Genomic DNA, 20528 nt, shown 5'->3' with positions numbered 1-20528 from the left:
GGTAACTCTGTGGAGGGAGACTGAGGCATATTAATGCCTCTCTATGACAACCACACTGAACAGCTACAGTCTGACTAAGATGCCTGAAACTTCAAAGTGCTAAAATATAACCTATAGTTGTACCAAAGTCTCAAAAGGTTTTTGGTTGTTTTGGGTTTTTTTATTCTAAGGAAGGCTCCTATGCAGACTGCCTGAAGGAAAAGCACTTAGTATGAGTCAAAAATTAGACTAAGCTAGGAATACAAATACAAAGGTGGAACAGTCCTAGGCCTCCTGCAATCTACATTCTAAGATTAGAGATTCAAAACACATTTTTGTTTGTTGTTGTTGAGTTTTATCTGACTATATAGCCCCATTTGGGGTTATTCTTGGCAACAATACTGGAATGGTTTGCTATTTCCTTCTCCAGATCATTTTACAGATGAGGAAACTAAAGCAACAGGGTTAAGTGACTTGCCCAGGGTCCATAGCTAGTTATTGTCTAAGGCTGGATTTGAACTCATGTCTATCTTAATTACAGTTCCAGCATCCTATCCACTGCACCACCTACAGAGTGATAGTCAGGGCTTTGTAAAATCATCATAGAGCAACACACCCTTTCCATAATGGTAGCTTTTAGTTGATTATGATTACAGAGCTAGTAAAGGAGAGAAAAGGTGTATCTTTGATTAGTCCACCAGCAGGTGGGCCACAGACTAATCAAGACAATGGGGGCAGCTAGGTGGTGCAGTGGATAAAGCACCAGCTCTGGATTCAGGAGGACCTGAGTTCAAATCTGGACTCAGACACTTGACAGGTACTAGCTATGTGACCTTGGGCAAGTGATAAAGACAGTGAACCCCTCATTGTCTGGAGTTCCACAGCTGAAAGGGTTAAGCTCTCCAGGACATGTATAGACAGAGTGCAGACAAGAAGATGGTGGGATATGTTGTAGTACTTAAACTGTGAAGGTGATTTGAAGTAAATTATGTACCAATTAACAAGACTTGATTTTCAGTCAGTCTCTCAACAATCAGTTAGGTGTCACAGTGACTTGGGTCTGTAGTCAAGAAGACGAGTTCAAATGAAAATGCAAACACTGATTTAAAACTCTGAGCAAGTGTTTACTTTTCTGTGCCTCAGTTTCTTCATCTGTAATGTGGGGATAATAGTACCTACTTCCCAGAGTTGTGAGGATAAAATGAGATAATATTTTTAAAGCACTCCATAAACCCAAAAATACAAAATGAATGCTAGCTATTATTGTTATCATTATTTCTCTGGTTTTTATATCTTTCTAAATCTTGCTCAATTCAATTTAATTAAAAATGATAAATATCTATATTTAGTGACTGAGATATTTATATTTGTCACCTTAAAACTGTATTTGCATCAAAAATATTTTTGAGATATTAAGATTTACTATACTGTGTGTTATATGCTATTTGAAATGTAACTATCCATCTTTACAGAAAACCTAGTCCTTTGTCTCACATAGTCATATCCGGGAAAGACTATTTACTTGGTAGCAGCTTGTAAATCACACACATGTTGTCTACAATGAAATTTCACTCTCTCTATGACTATCAAGTCCAAATATAATTTGATAGCAAACCTCATTACAAATGACATATACCATATTCTATCCAATCTGTTCCTTTGTTGAAACTTCAACATTGGAAAACGGGTATTTCCTATTTTAAAGATCCATAAAAAAAGGAGTTCCCTTAATATAGCATCCCTTAGAAAAATGACCTAGGTGTTCAACAATTCCAGTTACCATTAGTCCTTGCATTACCAAAAACTAAATGTGTTCCAGGAAAATTAATTCCATTTTAAATTAATTTCCAATATATAGATATATTCTTCTGAAAGAAGCCCCATCCTTGCTGCTCCCAAACACTGCTAATAGGTAGATGAGAAATTGTGTATGTTGGGTGATTTTATAACACTTTCAAAAATTTTTTTATTCACAAAGATTTCCTTCACCTTCTGATAATCACTTTATATTCTAAAAAGTGAGCCATACTTCCTCATATCAATGCTACTACAAATATTATACCCTATCCTCTTTTTTTAAAAGGTCCACAAATGTAATAGATTTACAAAATCTTTGACAGCACTTTAAAAAGAAACAGTACCTATTGAATCAATTGATTAGCTAGATGGTGCAATGGATAGAGACCCAGACCTGAGTTCAAATACAGCCTGAAACATTTTACTAGCTGTGTAACCACTCAACTTCTGTCTGCCTCAGTTTCCCCATCTGTTAAATAAGGATAATAATAGCACCCACCTCCCAAGGTTGTTGTGAGAAGAAAGGGAGAAAATATTTGCTTTGCAAATCTTAAAGTGTTATTTAAATGCTCGCTATCATTATTATGAGGAGGAAGAAGAGTGCTGTAGTTGAAGAGGATCCAATTATATACTGGGATTTTGTATAATGTGTAGAAACAAATTCATAAAATATAGTGATATATCTTACATTATTAACTTAAATAACAATAAAATATTGAAAGTTCAACTCATAAGTTTATGCTTACTCTTCCCCCTGGGGGAAGTTATTGTTGTAGACTTCTTTGGGGCCCCACAGTGTCTTAAGTAGCAAGTAGGGACTACAACACATTTCATTTCTGTGGGAATCTGAGTGGTCATGAGGGTAGTCATAAGGGAAAATGAATCCACAGGATATTTAATGAAGAACTGTCTGCCTGAACAAGGGCTCAAGACAGGGATGAAGGTCAGGAGACAGGGCAAGATTTTGTATGTGATTGCACGATTTGGCTCTGTCCCTTTTTTTTTTTTTTTAAGCTTTGCTCCAGAGTGATTGGTCTTTGAGGTTGGCCCAATCCTCTTTCCCATTCAGGTGCCAAATGAGGCTCTGAAGAGCTGAAAGAAAAGAAGGAAGGAAGAACTGCTGAGGGGACCATGGGGCTGAAATCCAGTGCTGTTATAGCTGCTGTTGCTGCTGCTGCAACATCTGATATGCTATCTACTGAGACTAGGAACAGTCAGAGCTGAGATCTGGACCTATGGGAAAGGTGAAAATTGCCAGCCAAGATGGTGGGGAGCATGGATCCTTGAGCAAATTCCAAAGTGCCAGATATCATGAAACAAGGATGATCAGTGAGCAGCGAGGCTCAGTTTAAACTGACGTCTCATAATCCTTGTCTTTATGCACCTCATGATGGTTGGCAAGCTGAGCACTCCATGCAGAAATTGTCCACTAGTTTCTATTTCAAATTCTTTCTATGATAAAATGTGTGTCGCCACAGCGCCGACTGCATATATAGTATAAAATAATGAAGACTGGTCTGATAAAGAGGTTTAGTCTTAGATAGATGAATATAGAAGTTGAGATTTTCATAATTCTCATACTTTAGAGTAATATTTCATTTTCTTTTTCTATACACCTTGATTGATACTGATGTTGGACAGGACATAGTCTAAGAGTTTGGAGGTTAGCATCCTCTCAATATTTCATCTTTTTGGAAAGCCAGGACATGGGTACTAGATAAACTCTGAAGAAATCATCTGGCAGGTGGCTAGAGGGAATTGGCAGCTCTCTCTATAGATATAGCTATAGCTATATAGATAAATATATGTATATGTGTGTATATATATAGATATACATATATAGGCAAACTCTAGTTCACTTAATTAATTGACAATCTACTTTTTTAGAAGGATTATAGAAGAAAAGATCTACATGCGTCTGCTAAACTGTTAGAGCAACACAAGTCACCTAATAACTACACCACCATAATACCTGTATATAATCATTTTTAAATGGCATCATTGTTAGCGCAGGAAATGCCTCCTCAAAGGTTCACTGGTGTAATAGGTTTAAAACTGAAAGTTTCCCCAGAAGTTATCTAATCTAACTCCTTCTTTTTCCAGATGAAGAAACTGAAGCCCAGAGAGGTTAAGTATGCCATCAGTAAAAAAAACAAAAACAAAAACAAAAAAATAACACCTTAAAAACTTTCTCAGCCATTTTTTTGGTGGGGCAATAAGGGTTAAGTGACTTGCCCAAGGTCACACAGCTAGTAAGTGTTAAGTGTCTAAGGCCGGATTTGAACTTAGGTCCTCCTGAATCCAGGGTGGGTGCTTTATCCATTGTGCCACCTAACTGCCCCTCATTTTTTTTTAATTTAAGAAGTTTATTGATGGTTTTAACAGCCATTTCTAGAATAAAACATTACATTTTAGGCCATTCTCATTAAATTACTGGTAAACCAATTAAGTGATAGTAGCAGAGAAATAAATGCAAAATCAAAACTCAATATAAATCCAAAGGTTAAGAAAAGGCAAATTGTAATTCCTTAATCTGAAGTTTTATTTTTTAACTGTTTTCTCTCACAACCTAGATAATGTGGTAATGTTTTCCATGACTACTCATTTGTATAACTTATTTTGAATTGCTTGAGTTATTGTGGGTGGGGGGTGGGGAGGGAGGAAGAGACATTGGAACACGAAATTTTAAAAAATTGATGTCAAAATTTGTTTTTACATATATTTTGGAAAATAAAATTCTATTCAACTTAAAAAAAAAAAAGAATGAACAAACCATCCAATTTGTTTCCATGCCCTCTTCTGAAAAAAAAAAAAAGAAAAGAAAAGGCAAATTGTAGTCATGGTGTAAATGAATGAAATCATAGTATTCAGATATCTCTTGTACCCAGATGGTATGTTCCTATGGGGAACCAATGTTATTATAAGGACGGTTTAATGTACAATACAATATGCTTGGGGTCTCTAAATTGTGATGACAGTAATGACTACCCTGAAGCTCAGGGTCACCTGCATGGTAAGGGTGTTTTTTATGTGACTTTTAAAAAAGAAATCACCATTTATAAGCATTTTGAACATGGCAAAACATTTAGAGGTAACCCAACTACAATTGCAGCTAGGTAACACAGTGAACAGAGAGCTGGCCCTGAAATCAGGAAAACACATCTTTCTGAGCTCAAATCTAGCCCAACACCCACTACCTGTGTGACCCTGGGCAAGTCATTCAACACTATTTGCCTCAGTTTCTTATCTGTAAAATGAGCTAGAGAAGGAAAGATGGCCAACCACTATAGAATCTTAGCCAAGAAAATCCCAAAAGGGGTCATGAACAGTCAGACATTACTGACAAATGTCTGAATAATAATAACTACAATTAGGTATATAGTGCTAAGCAAAGAATCCCTCTGTCTTGGAACCTTAGTTCAAAAGGTATACAGAGATTTTACTGAGTTTAGCTAACCAAAAAAAATCCCTCAGATCTCAGAATGAGAATCAAGAAGACATCTTTTTTATATTGATTGTGGTTCCTAAATATTTAAAATATTCTGAGTACTTTTAGTATTTTTTTTTAACCAGGAAGTTTTGAATTTTGGTTATGACATTCCTCACTTTCATTTTGGAGTTTCAGGAAGTGATTGGTGGATTCTATTTTCATTTTGTCAACTGGTTCTCACAGTCATAGGCAGTTTTCATTCATGTTTTCTTGAAATATGACATCTAAGATATATTTTTTTTTGGTAGACCTATATTCCTGATGAATTTTTTTGTTAGGTTATACCTTATATTTTCTGATTTTAAACAATTTTGTTTTTACTATTTCTTGTTGTCTGTTTTTTCTCAGTCATTATTAATTTTGGGGGGGAGTGAGGCAATTGGGGTTAAGTTACTTGCCCAGGGTCACATAGTTAAGTAAGTTTTAAGTGTCTGAGGCCAGATTTGAACTCAGATATTCCTGAATCCAGGGTCGGTGCTCTATCCACTGCGCCACCTAGCTGCCCCCAGTCATTATTAATTTTAAAAAGTGTCAGATGGACTTCTCTAGACCATAGTAAGTATCTCAAAAAGACACCTGATACTATATTCTTCTCACCAATGCAATGGTACAGAAGAGTTCCAGGGAACTCATGATAGAAGAGGATCTCCAAATCCAAGAAAAAAAAAAGAAAGAAAGAACTGTGGAGTATAGATGCTGATTGAACCATATTATTTCTTTTGTTTTGGGTGCTGTTGGTTTTTTTTTTTTCTTTCTATTTTGAGGTTTTGCATCACTGCTCTGATTCTTTCTCTTGTAACAGGATTAATGCAGAAATAGGATCAATGTTATTATGTGTATATATATATGTGTGTGTGTATATATATATATATATATATGTATAGAGATATATAGATATAACCTATATCAGATTACCTGCTGTCTAGGGGAGGGGGGAGGGAGGGGTGGGAGGGAGAAAAATCTGAAATTGTAAAGCATGTATAAACAAAAGTTGAGAACTATCTTTACATGTAATGGAAAAAATAAAATACCTCATACATTAAAAAAAAAAAAAGAAGGCCCTGATAAAGAAAAGGTCAACAAAAAATCTAGAGACACAAAATTTATTTTTTCAATCCAATCTAGAAATGTACCAAAAGACAATCAGAACCCTGAAGAAGTTTAAAGGGAGCTGAAATAAGGAAATCAATGTGAGTTTAGGTAAGAAGGTCTAAACCCTGAAAGCATTGAAAAAGAGGCCAAGTCAAGTGGCCTGAAAGCTAATAGAGGCTGAGAGAGGCCAGCCAGCACTCTGAACAAGAAGGGTCCAAAGTGTTTCAAGCCAATGCAGGTGCTAGAAATGTACAGCCTGAAGGCCTGGCCTGCAAGAATAAAAGTAGAGAATAGTATGCCCCATAGATAATTACACAGGGAAATAATACCTATGCATTTCTCTAGAACAGAGCAACCACAAAAGACACAGCCAAGACAATGCCTTGTTGCCCACACAGGAGTCTTATAGAAGGTCTGAGAACTGGCATGATCTTCAATGTCTTACTAGAGGGTGTCAGGGCAACAGCAAAAGATGGATCCATTCCTGCTAGGAGTTTGTGAAAAAAGAAAGGGACCATGATCGACTGAGGCTAGCACCTACATCGGACCACCAGAAGGCTGAGACAGAAGACGGGATTTGGAGCCTTGGTTAGGGATTAATACTGACCAACCCATTCAGAATAATAGTGGAAGAAGCTCCATCCAGACTACTGAAGGACCAAACTGAACAGGGTCTACCTAGCCTATATCCAAGAGTTCTAAAGGGTATGGGACCTGGCTGTAGCACAAAGTTCCAATACAAGAACTGAGGTTCTTGAGTAAACAGGTTCTTGAGTAAAAAACCCACTATGAGTTAAAATCAAGAGGGAAACATCGAAGAAACACCATAGCAAAAACAATGAAAGCATCAGAAAAAGAAATAGTTTCTTTATAAAAACTGTGAGTGTAAGTGAAAATAAATGAGATTTTTTTAAAAAATGAAATTATAGCTCTTGAGAAAAAAGTTGAAAGGAAAATAAAGAGCTTACAACAGAGAGTAGAAAATCTTATTCTAATAGTGGACTCTGAAATAAATAATCAGAACTCCATGATGAAATTCCATGATGTAATAAGAAATATTAGAATAAAGGGAAAAGATTTCAAAAATAAGAAAATTTAAAACATCTGTTATCAAAAATAAAAAATAGTTTTAAAGAGAGAATTTAAGAATCATCAGACTCCCAGAAAACCATTACCAAGTACTCCAACACTGGGGTAAGGACTCACCATTTGACAAAAACTCTAGCAGAAATTAGTTTTACACCAACATTTCATACCACATATCACAATACTCTCCAAATGAACACATGACCTAGAAGTAAAAAGTTATATACAAACTAGAGTAGCCTGCAAAAAAAAAAAACAAATTAGAGTAGCATGGAAGGAGACATATTTTGCAAATATGGATAAGGGAAGAGTTCTTAATTAAATGAGGTCATTGTTGTTAAGTCATTTTTCAGTTGTCCAACTCTTCTTGACCCCATTTGGGGTTTTCTTGGCAAAGAGACTGGAGTGCTTTGTCATTTCCTCCTTCAGCTCATGAAGCAAGCAGGCTTAACAGGTAGCGTCTGAGACCAGATTTGAACTCATGAAGATAAGTCTTCCTGATTCCAAGTCCAGTGCCCTATCTACTGCACCACCAAGTTACCCTTAAATAAGGAATAGGTTATGAGCAGAGGAAGAATTATATAGGTTATGACCAAGGAAGATATAGAGAGTAAAATAAAATGTAAAATAAATCATTTTGATTATGTACAATTAAAAAGCTATTGCACACACAAAACTAATGTAACCAAGATTACAAGGGAAGTAGAAAACTGGGAAAGAATTTTGGAAACAAATATCTCTGATAAAGGCCTCATTTCTCAAATATATAGAAAACTGAGTCAAATTTATAAAAATACAAGTCATTCCCCAATTGACAAATGGTCAAAGGATAAGAACAGGCACTTTTTCAGACAAAGAAATCAAAGCTATCCATAGTCATATGAAAAAAATGCCCTAAATCACTATTAATCAGAGAAATGCAAATTAAAACAACTCTGAGGTACCACTTCACATCTATCAGAGTGGCAAATATACAAAAAAGAATAATGTTGGGTGTTAGAGGGAATGTGGGAAAACTGGGACACTAATTCCACTGCTAGTAGAGTTGTGAACTGATCCAGTCACTCTGGAGAACAATTTAGAACTATGCCCAAAAGGCTATAAAACCATGCATATTGGGGCAGCTAGGTGGTGCAGTGGATAGAGCACCGGCCCTGGATTCAGGAGGACCTGAGTTCAAATCTGGCCTCAGACACTTAACACTTACTAGTCGTGTGACCCTGGGCAAGTCACTTAACCCCAATTGCCTCACCCAAAAAACATGCATACCCTTTGATACAGCAATACCAATGCTAGGTTTTTATCCCCAAGAGACATCCCCAAAAAGGGAAAAGGACCTATTTGTTAAAAAAAAAAAAGCAAAAAACATGGTTATAGCAGCTCTTTTTATGGTGGCTGAAAATTGGAAATCAAAGGAATGCCCATCAACTGGGGAATGTCTAAACAAGCTGTGGTATATGATGGTGATGGAATATTATTGTGCTATAAGATATGACAAACGGGGCAGCTAGGTGGCGCAGTAGATAAAGCATGGGCCCTGGATTCAGGAGGACCTGAGTTCAAATCCGATCTCAGACACTTGACGCTTACTAGCTTTGTGACCCTGGGCAAGTCACTTAACCCTCATTGCCCCACCCAAAAGAAAAATCACAAACAGGATGACTTCAGAAAGACCTAGAAAAACATGTATGAAATGATGTATAGTGAAGTGAGCAGAACCAAGAGAACATTGTGCACAGAGACAGCAATATCGTTTGATGAAGAACTATGAATGACTTGACTATTCTCAAAAATACAATGATCCAAGACAATCGCAAAGGAATATTGATGAAACGCACTATCCACCTCCAAAGAAAGAACTGATATTGATGGAACAAACTGAAGCATGCTATTTTTCACTTTCTTTCATTTTTTAATCAAGTTTTCTTGTACAAAATGACAAATATGGTAATGTTTTACATAATCATACATGTATGGCCCAAATCTAATTGTTTGGTGCCTCAGGGAGTGGGGAGAGGAGGGGAGGGAGAGAAAGAGGGATAAAAATTGGAACCCAAAACTATAAATAAAAATGTTTATTAAAAAACAGAACAAAAAAAAGGGCAGCTAGATGGCACAGTGGTTAAAGCACCAGCCCTGGATTCAGGAGTACCTGAGTTCAAATTCAGTCTCAGACACTTGACACTAGCTGTGTGACCCTGGGCAAGTCACTTAACCCCCATTGCCTGCGCAAAAAAATGGATGTATTCAGAAAAATCTGAAACAATCTGTAAGAAACGACATAGAATGGGGCATAACTAGAGAAAAATTAATACGACTAAACATTTTAAAGGAAAACAATTATGACACACTTAACAATAACAATCAATGCAATGACGAATTATGATTCTAGAAGCCTGTTAATTATTCCTGCCTCTTTGCACAGAGGTGATAGACTATAAGTGAAGAATGAGACATTATTTTCAGATATGGCCAATGTTTTGCTTTACTTATTTGTTATCAGGGAAGATTTTGATTTTGGGGTCTTGTTTTTTAGTAGCTGGAGGTGAGAGGGAGAGGAGATGGTACTGGGAAGTCATGATAGTGATACTAAAAGAAAGAAAGAAAAGACCATCAATGAAGTGTTTTTCAAAGTACACAGAGGAAAGTAGGAAGAAGCTAAAAAGGGGACACAGCCAAGCAGGACATTGGAATTACCCATGTTACATTTAATATGTATACTTCAAAAAACTAACAAGTTGTATGTAATGCAGATTCATTCTATCATATATAATATTTTTTTCTGTTCTCTGTAATAAATGTTCATGGGTCCTGATGTCAATTTCAAACTAATAAAAAAAGAATATTTAAAAAACCATAAAAGGAGGTCTGATAAGAACAAGAATTGGTCATCTTATCCAATCTCCTCATTTTTCAGATGAGGACACTGTGTACTAGAGAGGTTAAGTGACTTGCTCAAGATCATACAATTTGTAAATAATAAAACATCCACAATAAATATATCCATAATAATAAAGAATCCAAGTTTCCTAATTTTTAGACCAGTATTCTATCCACTATAGCAGTGGTTTCCATTTTGGGAGATTCTTGATGATAGTACAAAGGGTATATGCTAAAAATTCTTCAATGGTGTCTTTTTTTTAAAAATTGATAAAGTATTTTATTTTTTTCCCCGTTACATGTAAAGATAGTTCTCAACTTTTGTTTATACAAGCTTTACAATTTCAGATTTTTCTCCCTCCCTCCCCTCCCTTCCCCCTCCCCTGGACAGCAGGTAATCTGATATAGGTTATATATATACACATAATAACATTAATCCTATTTCTGCATTAGTCATGTTATAAGAGAAAAAATCAGAGCAATGATAAAAAACCTCAAAATAGAAAAAAAACAACAGCACCAAAAGCAAAAGAAATAGTATGGTTCATTCAGCATCTATACTCCACAGTTCTTTTTTTTTTCTTGGATTTGGAGATCCTCTTCTATCATGAGTTCCCTGGAACTCTTCTGTACCATTGCATTGGTGAGAAGAATATAGTCCATCACAGTAGATCAACACTCAATGTTGATGATACTGTGTACAATGTTCTTCTGGCTCTGCTCATCTCATTCATCATCAGCCCACAGACCCTCCAGGTTTCTCTGAACTCCTCCTGCTCATCGTTTCTTACAGCACAATAGTATTCCATTGTATTCATATACCACAACTTGTCCAGCCATTCCCCAATTGATGGGCACCCCCTCAACTTCCAATTCCTTGCCACCACGTAAAGAGCAGCTATAAATATTTTTGTACATATGGGTCCCTTTCCCCTTTCCATGATTTCTTTGGGAAAAAGACCCAAAAGTGGTATTGCTGGGTCAAAGGGTATGCACAGCTTTATCGCCCTTTGGGCATAATTTCAAATTGCTCTCCAGAATGATTGGATTTCAATGGTGTCTTAAGCAGCATATTATGAATATATTCTCCTATGACAACAAGCATGTGCATGTTTGAAGCATTATAGGTTTGTTTCTGCAAAAATTCAAAAATCATCATGATCATGTATACAGCTATTTTGGTGCTGATGAAACAATTACATCAAATTCTAACCTCTTCTGGTTAAGTGCAACACATTCTTACAGTTTCTCAATGTATCACCAAATTGTTTCCAAACCACCACAAGAGTTAGACATTTGAACATAAACTGCTCCTCAATGATCAAACATATGTGCATACCTTCATTTTCATTCTATACCCTGGATAAGAGTAACTCCCTTATATCCTTCTATTACTGAGAAGTCATACTTTATTAATTGTATAATTATAATAAAGATGCTACTAATGTTTGTAATCTTTCAGTGTTAATGTCAGACTGCTTGAAAAAAATCAGTGGGCATGTGATTTACAAGCTATTTCAAAACAGTCACAAATTTTTGGCTAAAAACAATCAATTTCCATCTCTCAGTAAGAAACTTTATAAAATTCTCCTGCCATTTCCTATAATATATTTGTGTGAACAAGCATTTTCACTTTAGTCTTGTTTTAAATCAAAATACAAAAATAAATGATATTGAATGCAATTCAAAATGTGTTTGTCTGGTTTTGAGTCAAATATTACAACTTCTGCTCAAATAAAAAAATCCAACATTGAAATTAAATTTATATATTATTGTTATATTATATTAAATATCTTCCAAGTTGTAACATTTCACTTAAAATGTTATTTATATTAACAAAACTTATAAAATAAAGAAACTTAATATAAAGTCTTGTAAATAAGAGCAAGGTCTAACTAGATTACTTGTTTTAATTTTTATAGAATGTCCCACCTAGAATATTTACATTTTATCATTAGTTTTATAATTATATATTTAAAGTGCTCATTATTATTGTCATATATATGTTCAAAATAATATATCCTATAATTATATAATATAAATTATAATTTGAAGCTCTTTTGGTTAAAAATTATCACTGTGGTTATTGTAAGCACTTAATAAACTTAAAAGAATAATTTATAAGAATAAAATAATGTTTTATTTTATCATTACAATTTATAAATTAATAATTTAATAAAATGAAAATTATAATGCCAGTATATTAAATCACCTGGGAGGTTCACAGCACATTTTATTATTTTTTGTTGTTCTTCTTCTTCTTGTTTTTGCAGAACAAAAAAAAATGATCAGGAACTGCTGTACCATGTTATCAAATATGAAAAACCCCCAACATATCTCACAAAGAGAAATGAAGGTTTTGATCAATTCAAAGCTGCTTTTTATTCCACTGTATCTTACCAAATCTTGACTCTTGACAATAATGGTAATTCTACCTCTGGTAACAATACAGAAGACACAGTTGGCTTCAAAGCACTTATTCTCTTCCAAGGTATAGAACTACTACTCTCAGAGCTTGTTCATAATGCTAGGAAAGCAAATTCTTGAGAAACTCTCAGCCCCAAATCAAGTGCCTATCTTTATAAATACCCCATATCAATATCACAATTGACACTGCAAGTGGTACCACAGTCTAACATTAAAGATAAACCATGGAACTACACTAAAACAAATCAGATAACCATGGAACATTACAAAGGAAAAAGATTTTAAAGGCCACTTCCCAGCTACATCCACACCATGCTGCCTCTGCTCCTGCCTTCATCCCCCAACTCCTCTCTAAAGGAACTTTGAAATCCACTCCTGGAACCACTTTGAGTTCTAATAAGTGAACAAAAGTTCACTTTATCTTGTGAAGATCTAGGTCTCCACATCATTTCCACCCATCTCCATACTATTCATCCCCTAGCAAGTATTCCCCTTCCTTCCAATCTCTTTCTTTATATGTGACTGTTCTACTATTAGAATTAAAACTCAAGATCAGAGGCAATCTTTCTTATTTGTATCCCAAGCACTTAGCAAAGTTCCTGATACATAATAAGTGATTAAGAAATTATCTATCTCTCTACCTCTATCTAGCTCTCTATCTCTATCAATCGATCAATCATCTCTCATCCAGCTCCCTGTCTTTCTGTCTGTCTGTCTGTCTATCTATCTATCTATCTATCTATCTATCTATCTATCTATCTATCTATCTATCTAATCTATCTCTCTAGCTATCTATTCCAGCCCCTTAATTCCTTAATTTAACAGATGAAGGGGATAAGGTCAATAAAGTGACTAAATCAAGAGGCCCATGTCAAGCTACTGGCAAAACAGAATGGATAATCCAGACCTCCTGACTCCTAAACTGTATTCTTGCAGGTTCTTAAGGACTGTAAGTGGATGGCTAAATATCTGTAGGCATTTCAAAATAAAAATTTCCTTAAAGACAAGATGACAGCATAATGGATGCTAACTAGTATGTTCAGACAATTCTATTGCATTATATAACATAGAGACCTCCCACTGCGATGTGAAAAATTAGGTTTATCTCGATTCTGGGGCAGCTTCCACTATAGATAGGTTTCTGGTCCAACCTCACCTCCTTATATGCTTTCCACTCAGGTCAATCCATAATCTAGCCATCATGAATAAGAGTCCTTAGGAGAGCCTCAAGAGTAATTAGGATATCAAAAAAATGATTTAAAAAAAAAAGAGTAATTAGGATCTGTGGCACTTGAATCTCAGCCCATTGATAGCTAAGTCACCATTATTGGTAATAAGACAGAATATGCATCTTTCTCATTGTCCTTTTCCTCTTCAATATCCTGGATGGTACATTTTTTCTTTTTTTTTCTTTTCGGGGCAATGAGGGTTAAGTGACTTGCCCAGGGTCATACAGCTAGTAAGTGTCAAATATCTGAGGCCGAATTTGAACTCAGGTCCTCCTGAATCCAGGGCTGGTGCTCTATCCACTGCACCACCTAGCTGTCCCTGGTACATTCTTTCTTAACACATGCTCCCCCAACTCTCACTCCCCAAGGCTTTTGTTACAAGACAAATACTGTTCAAGTACACCAGAAAATGAAAAAGACTGGGACACAAACTCAGCCTTAGATCCCATACTATACATTAATAGTATTAGAAAAGAGTAATTACTTATATTAAGAGAAAATTCAGGGGCAGCTAGGTGGCGCAGTGGATAGAGCACCAGCCCTGGAGTCAGGAGGACTTGAGTTCAAATCCGACCTCAGACACTTAACACTTACTAGCTGTGTAACCTTGGGCAAGTCACTTAACCCCAATCGCCTCACCAGAGAGAGACAGAGACAGAGAGAGACAGAGACAGAGACAGAGACAGAGAGAGAGAGAGAGAGAGAGAGAGAGAGAGAGAGAGAGAGAGAGAGAGAACTCTATAAAAAAAGACCAACAATCCCTGAGAGGCACTATGGTATATTCAGGTCCTGTATGACCTTATACAAGTCACTTAAATCTTCTGGGCCTCAGTTCCCTCATCTATAAATAAGGGGGTCCATACTTAATAACCCCTGATAATAACTTAATAACTTCCAGCTCTGTATCGAGAAATAAGAAATTTCATTCAGTGCCACATTTTTGTGTATGAAAAATATCATTTAGTACTATATATAAGTCTATTTCTAAAAGTAACATCATTGTCATGCATACACACATTTAAACATAGGTTTCCATTAGGTGCATCATAAACTGAGATATATTTGCCAAGAAAAATTTTTGAAAGCATTTTATTATCTTAAAAATTCATATATTTCTACTTCAAAGAAAAATACCATTTGATACTTTTAATAACCAAATGAAGTAGCTTAACACTTGGTACTTTGCCCAGGTCTCCATTAGCAAAATAGAAAATTAAAAAATTTATATTTGCTTCAGTTCTCTAATTCACAGTCCAATCATTTTCCGAAATAGTTGTATACATGCATATATGCATATTTACATATTTTAAATACTTGTTAGTGTTTGTGTGTTCCTATGTATTTTTGAAATAATTATAATGTACAGGCTATGGGTCTTCATGTGTAATATATGAAACAAACTATAAATGGAACCTTCTAATTACTGATGGAATGGTTTGCTTTTGTATATGAGACTATCACAGGGCTTGACAAATCCACAAAGCCAGGTTGCCATGGCATCCAACAATTTTACCATGATGTCAGTATTTTAAAAATAATTTTATGGGGAGCTACAGGACAGTACTATATTCTTTCTGCTTGTGGAAGTCTAGGCTTTATAATCACAAAAACTTAAAAAGAATTCCATGGCACTAGCATCACTATTTTGTTTTGTTTTTTGTTTTGTTTCTTAGTGAGGCAATTGGGGTTAAGTGACTTGCCCAGGGTCACACAGCTAGTAAGTGTTAAGTGTCTGAGGCCAGATTTGAACTCAGGTACTCCTGACTCCAGGGCTAGTTCTCTATCCACTGTGCCACCTAGCTGCCCCAGCATCACTATTTAGTGCTAGCTGTAATGAGTTCTTACCTGGCCATTATCAGCCACCACAATATTTGCCCAGATCGAGATGCAGGATTACCTCCCAATAGGTATTAGAGGTATAGGGTAAGCAGAAAGGCTTCTGAAAAACATGGCTTTGAATCCTGCCCCTATACACTGCCCAAAAAGTATCTTGGCCAAGCGTGCCCAGATCACACTTTGATTCTTTACAGAGGATGCTTCAAGATTAATACTGTCAACCCCTGGTGATCCCAGTTTGAGTGTTGACCTGAAGTTTGGAATCAATGCCCTTCAGTTAACAGGCATAGGTTATTTCCTTCCTCTATCTGACCCCACTAATTAATTTGGGATCTGGGCTTTTGGAGATAGCAAAAGACTGGAAACAAAGTATGTGCCAACTGATTCAGAAATAGTTGAACAAATTACAGTCTATGAATGTAATGCGATATTATGCAGTATGAACATGAAGAATTCAGAGACCCACAGGGAAATAAATACATGAACTGATACAGACTAAAATAAGTAAAACCAAAAGAATGAAGATGAAGGGTGCAGCTAGGTGGTACAGTGGATAAAGCACTTGCCCTGGATTCAGGAGGACCTGAGTTCAAATCCAGTCTCAAGACACTTGACACTTACTAGCTGTGTGACCCTAGGCAAGTCACTTAACCTTCAATGCCCTGCAAAACAAACAAACAAAAACAAAACAAAAAGAATGAAAATGAAAAGGCTACTAAAGGAAAGTAGAACTCTCTATAATTGAATTGAATCCATCTGAGAAAAGAAATAACAAAAAATCCCTCTTCTTAATAGGGGAACGGGGTACTACAAGATCAGAATGTTGCATATATGGTCAGGTGAGTTCAGTACTTATTGTTTTTGTTTTACTGTTTTTCCTTTTCCTTCTTTTCTAATTTTTTAAACTGTTTTTCAAAGTTGGGTTCTATTCTCAGGGGGCGCATGTACAGTATGATTCTGATTTCAAAATGAAAGGCATCAATAAAATTTGTTTATTTTTAAATAATATAACTTGATGGCTATTTCCTAGATGTAAGGCAGGTTTGCCAAGGCTTTGGTTATAATACTTAAAAATCCACACATCACAGTCTTCAAACAAGTTGTACAAGTTATCAACGACAGGAGGATAGGAAGAATCAGATGACTCCTTAAGGTTCAAATTAGAAACAGAAAGGGAACTAGTATATTCTCCTACCCACATAATTACTACTACCAGTCCTAACTATGCTACCATCATCCATCAACCACTGGGATTTAAGAAAGAAGAAGTAAAAAATAGAGCAAAATAAATGAATGGATTGATGAATGAATAAATGAATGAATGAATAGATGAATAAATAAATCAATAGATGATAATAGATGAATGAATGAATAAATAACTGAAATAAAAGAAGGAAGGTGGAAGAATGCTCTGGAACATTTTTTCATTAAGCAGAATGGAAAACAATTAAATTGGTAACAGAGGAAATAACCTTATTCTTACCTTACCTTGATTTAAAAGCACAATCAGTTCATATTCACTGCACAACGAAAGTTGTGCATAATAAACTTATGGGTCAATCCTGCAACAGTCATACAGTTTCTCCAACTAGACTTCAGTACTAAACTACACATATATCATCCACATCATTGATCATTTAACAGCACAACATCCATTTCTATTTAAATAGATCTCTACCCAAACCAATCATGTCCCTAAGAGACTCCATCAAATCCCAATCAGTTGAAAGGGAATGGGAAATCTTGAACCTGAGATTTCTGAAGAAGTGCCTCAAACAACCCTAATCACCTTCAAGACAAGGAAGTCCAGCTCCATCCAATAACCATGAACAATGTTTAAAATTCATCTGCAGATGTTAGAGAAGTTATGGGAAGACAGACACATTTATTAGAGCACTGTTGGTGAACTGTGAGTAAGTACAACCATTTTGGAAAGCAATTTGCAATCATGCAAATAAAGTGACTAAAATGGCCATCCTTTTAAATTCTACTACCAAGTATATGCCCCCAAAAGGTCATGATGAGATAAAATCCCTCATACACCCCCAAATTATTCATAGCAGCATTTTTGTAATAGTAAAGAAGTAGAAACAAAATAGAGGACCATTAAATGGGTCTTAAATACATAAGCAAATTGTGGTATATGAATATAAGAAATAAGAACTATGATCAACCCAGAGAAGCATGGAAAGATCGATGAAGAAATGCATAATAAATTAAGTGGAACCAAGAAAACAATATAGACAATGACTACAACAATGTAAATGGAAAGAACAACTGAAATCAGAAGTAAATGCTACATTAAGTGTGGTGGCACCTACCTGTAATCCCTGCTTATTGGGGAGACTGAGGCTGGGAGATCACTTTCAGCCAATCAAATGTTTACATTAAGTTCATTAGACTATGAGCTCCTCTTTTGATTTTCTTTATAACTCCAGTGCTTTATATAGTCCCTGGTACATAGCAGGTGCTTAATAAATGTTTATGGACTGATTGAATTATGGTGAGCCTCAGGAGCAGGTTACCTAAGAAAAGGAAAAGTGGCCCAGATCAGAAATAAAGCAGGTCAAAACAAGTCACAAAGTACTGATCAGAAGTGGTGTCTCGACCATGGAGAGCCCCTACACTTCCAGCCTGAGTGAGATGGGGAGACCTATAATCTTTAAAAAAAAAATTTTTTTAAGTTACAAAATGAGAAAGAACAACTATGGCCCCAAAGAAAATAAATAAGAAGACACTCTGATCTCATTCATTTGAAGAGGTGAGTGGCTCATGAATGTGAAACATTGCATATATTTCCAGACTTTTTTAATGTACTGCTGACCAGATTTACTGATTATTTTCCCCCACTTGCCCGTTTTTCTTTAAAAAAAGATTATTTGTTATATCAGGTAGCTCTCGGGGAGGGGATAGAAAAAGGAATGATAGGGTAAAGTCTGGGGATGGAAAACCAAAATATATCAATAAAAATTTATTTAAAAAATAAAATTCATCTGCAGTAATAGTCTCAAGCTGAGATATCTCCAATAGTCTTTTGCCAAGACAAAGTAAGGAACTATGATGTAACTCTCACCAGCAGTGAGCCAATAGCTCATTGTGCTCACTTTATAAAGAGCAGGAATTCTCACAGAGGCTAGAAACTTGAAAGATCTAATGACAACGTCCGCTGGGTTTTCTGATAAATATTGTTCCTATTGGGAATTCTAATAGAGGCTAGAGACTTGAAAGATCTAATGACAATGTCTGCTGGGATTTCTGATAAATATTGTTCCTATTATAGATTTAGGCCCCAATTTTTAAAAAATAACAAAAACCTGGGACTATCATCAGGTCTCCTACTCTCTTTACTTAAGATCCTAAAGCCAGAATAAACCTAGTAGTCTAATCCCCCTCATTCTGCATATGAAGCCTAAAGAATTTGGAGGACTTACCGAAAGTTATACAGGTAACGAGTAATATCAGAACCTACATCTGAATTCACATCCTTGAGTCCAAATCTAATTCGCTTTCCGGCTCAACTTTTTCTACTTTCCTATACTCTTTCATTCCTGCACGTTTTGTCCCCTTCTTCCCTCTTTGAATACCCTCTTTTCAACAAGAGTCTCTATTAGTTTTACTGGTTCTTGCTTCTTCTTTCACTTGTGTCTTTATTCCCTTGTTATTTAAGCTCTTCCGAGACATGCACAGAAATACCAACAGAAGCCTTTTGTGTAGGGTCCCCTCACTCATGGGTAGTTTTGAAAGCAGCAGGTGCCTCAGCAAAGGCTCCTATGGATCTTAGACCTTATCACAGTTGCTGATGCTAATCCAAGGATCCAATTTTTAAAAGCAGTAAGCCAAATCTGAGGCAAAAGTATGACTTGGTTACAGCCCATTTTGTATGGGGGAGGGGAAGGGGGAGGAGAATCCCAATCCTTATCATTCGAAAGCACTTTCCTTGAATGCATTCACTGAGCCCAATTCTCTGAATCCTTTTGTTGACAGGCTGGCTGTTTAGGACATAGGATAAGGCCTCTTCTCTCCCCTTTTCCTTTTAACATGTACGTTATATAAATAAGGACACTCTAAGGCCTAGCCTAGCTTCCAAAGTGAGCATGGTTGGGTGTGTGCTGGGCTGAAAAGAATATTTAATTTTATTGGGGTTAGATTCTAAAATACAGTCTCCCTCTCCCCATCCATCATTCCCCCCATCCAGTCCCTCTGTGTGTGTCTCTAACACATATTTTTCTCACACACACACACACACACACACACACACACACACACACACACACACACACACAAGATCAACAGAGAACCGTATGACTGATTGTTATTTCTCTTGATGAGCCTCTTGGATGAATTTACAATGTTTAAAATGTTCCAGACACATCGAAGTCATTTAATAAGTGCTTTCAGAATTGGTGATTTGAATTGAATTTCACCTCAGCACCTACATGTGGTACAGATGAATGCTACCTTCATACTATGCAAATATTTTAAACATTTTGCCCCTTTGGTGGACCAAAGGCAAGAATATGCTTGTTAGGACTGCCAGATTGACTCTACTGACTCATTCTTCATCTGTATGGCAGACACATATTCACCTCAATCCAGACTGTGAGACCACACATATCTCCTGTGAATGGCCACAAAGCACAGGAGAGATGATTTAACATCAAAACATGGAATGATAATGATCCTGAATAGAGCAGCATCTACACTACAGAAAA

General features: G+C 36.0%; 2 protein-coding genes across 3 annotated transcripts in view; one reads left to right on the top strand and one right to left on the bottom strand.

Moving 5' to 3' along the window:
* Positions 1–20528, bottom strand: part of MOB3B (MOB kinase activator 3B) — a 291776-nt gene that overhangs the window by 229505 nt on the left and 41743 nt on the right. The window contains exon 2 of one of the 2 annotated variants that reach the window (XM_043979420.1): positions 18138–18341. The exons of the other annotated variant lie outside the window; for it this stretch is intronic. The gene's annotated coding sequence lies outside the window, so the exon portion shown is untranslated. The remainder of the gene's footprint in view (positions 1–18137; positions 18342–20528) is intronic. 2 annotated transcript variants of the gene reach the window in all.
* The window catches only part of IFNK (interferon kappa), a 59097-nt gene that overhangs the window by 5147 nt on the left and 33422 nt on the right, over positions 1–20528 (top strand). Inside the window, 1 exon segment of the mRNA XM_043998942.1 lies at positions 16612–16655. Coding sequence (XP_043854877.1) covers positions 16612–16655 — 44 coding nt within the window.

Source organism: Dromiciops gliroides, chromosome 1, assembly GCF_019393635.1.
Source record: "Dromiciops gliroides isolate mDroGli1 chromosome 1, mDroGli1.pri, whole genome shotgun sequence".
Taxonomy (NCBI): domain Eukaryota; kingdom Metazoa; phylum Chordata; class Mammalia; order Microbiotheria; family Microbiotheriidae; genus Dromiciops; species Dromiciops gliroides.
Note: the sequence above shows the minus strand (reverse complement) of the source record. Positions and strands in the feature narration are given on the sequence as shown.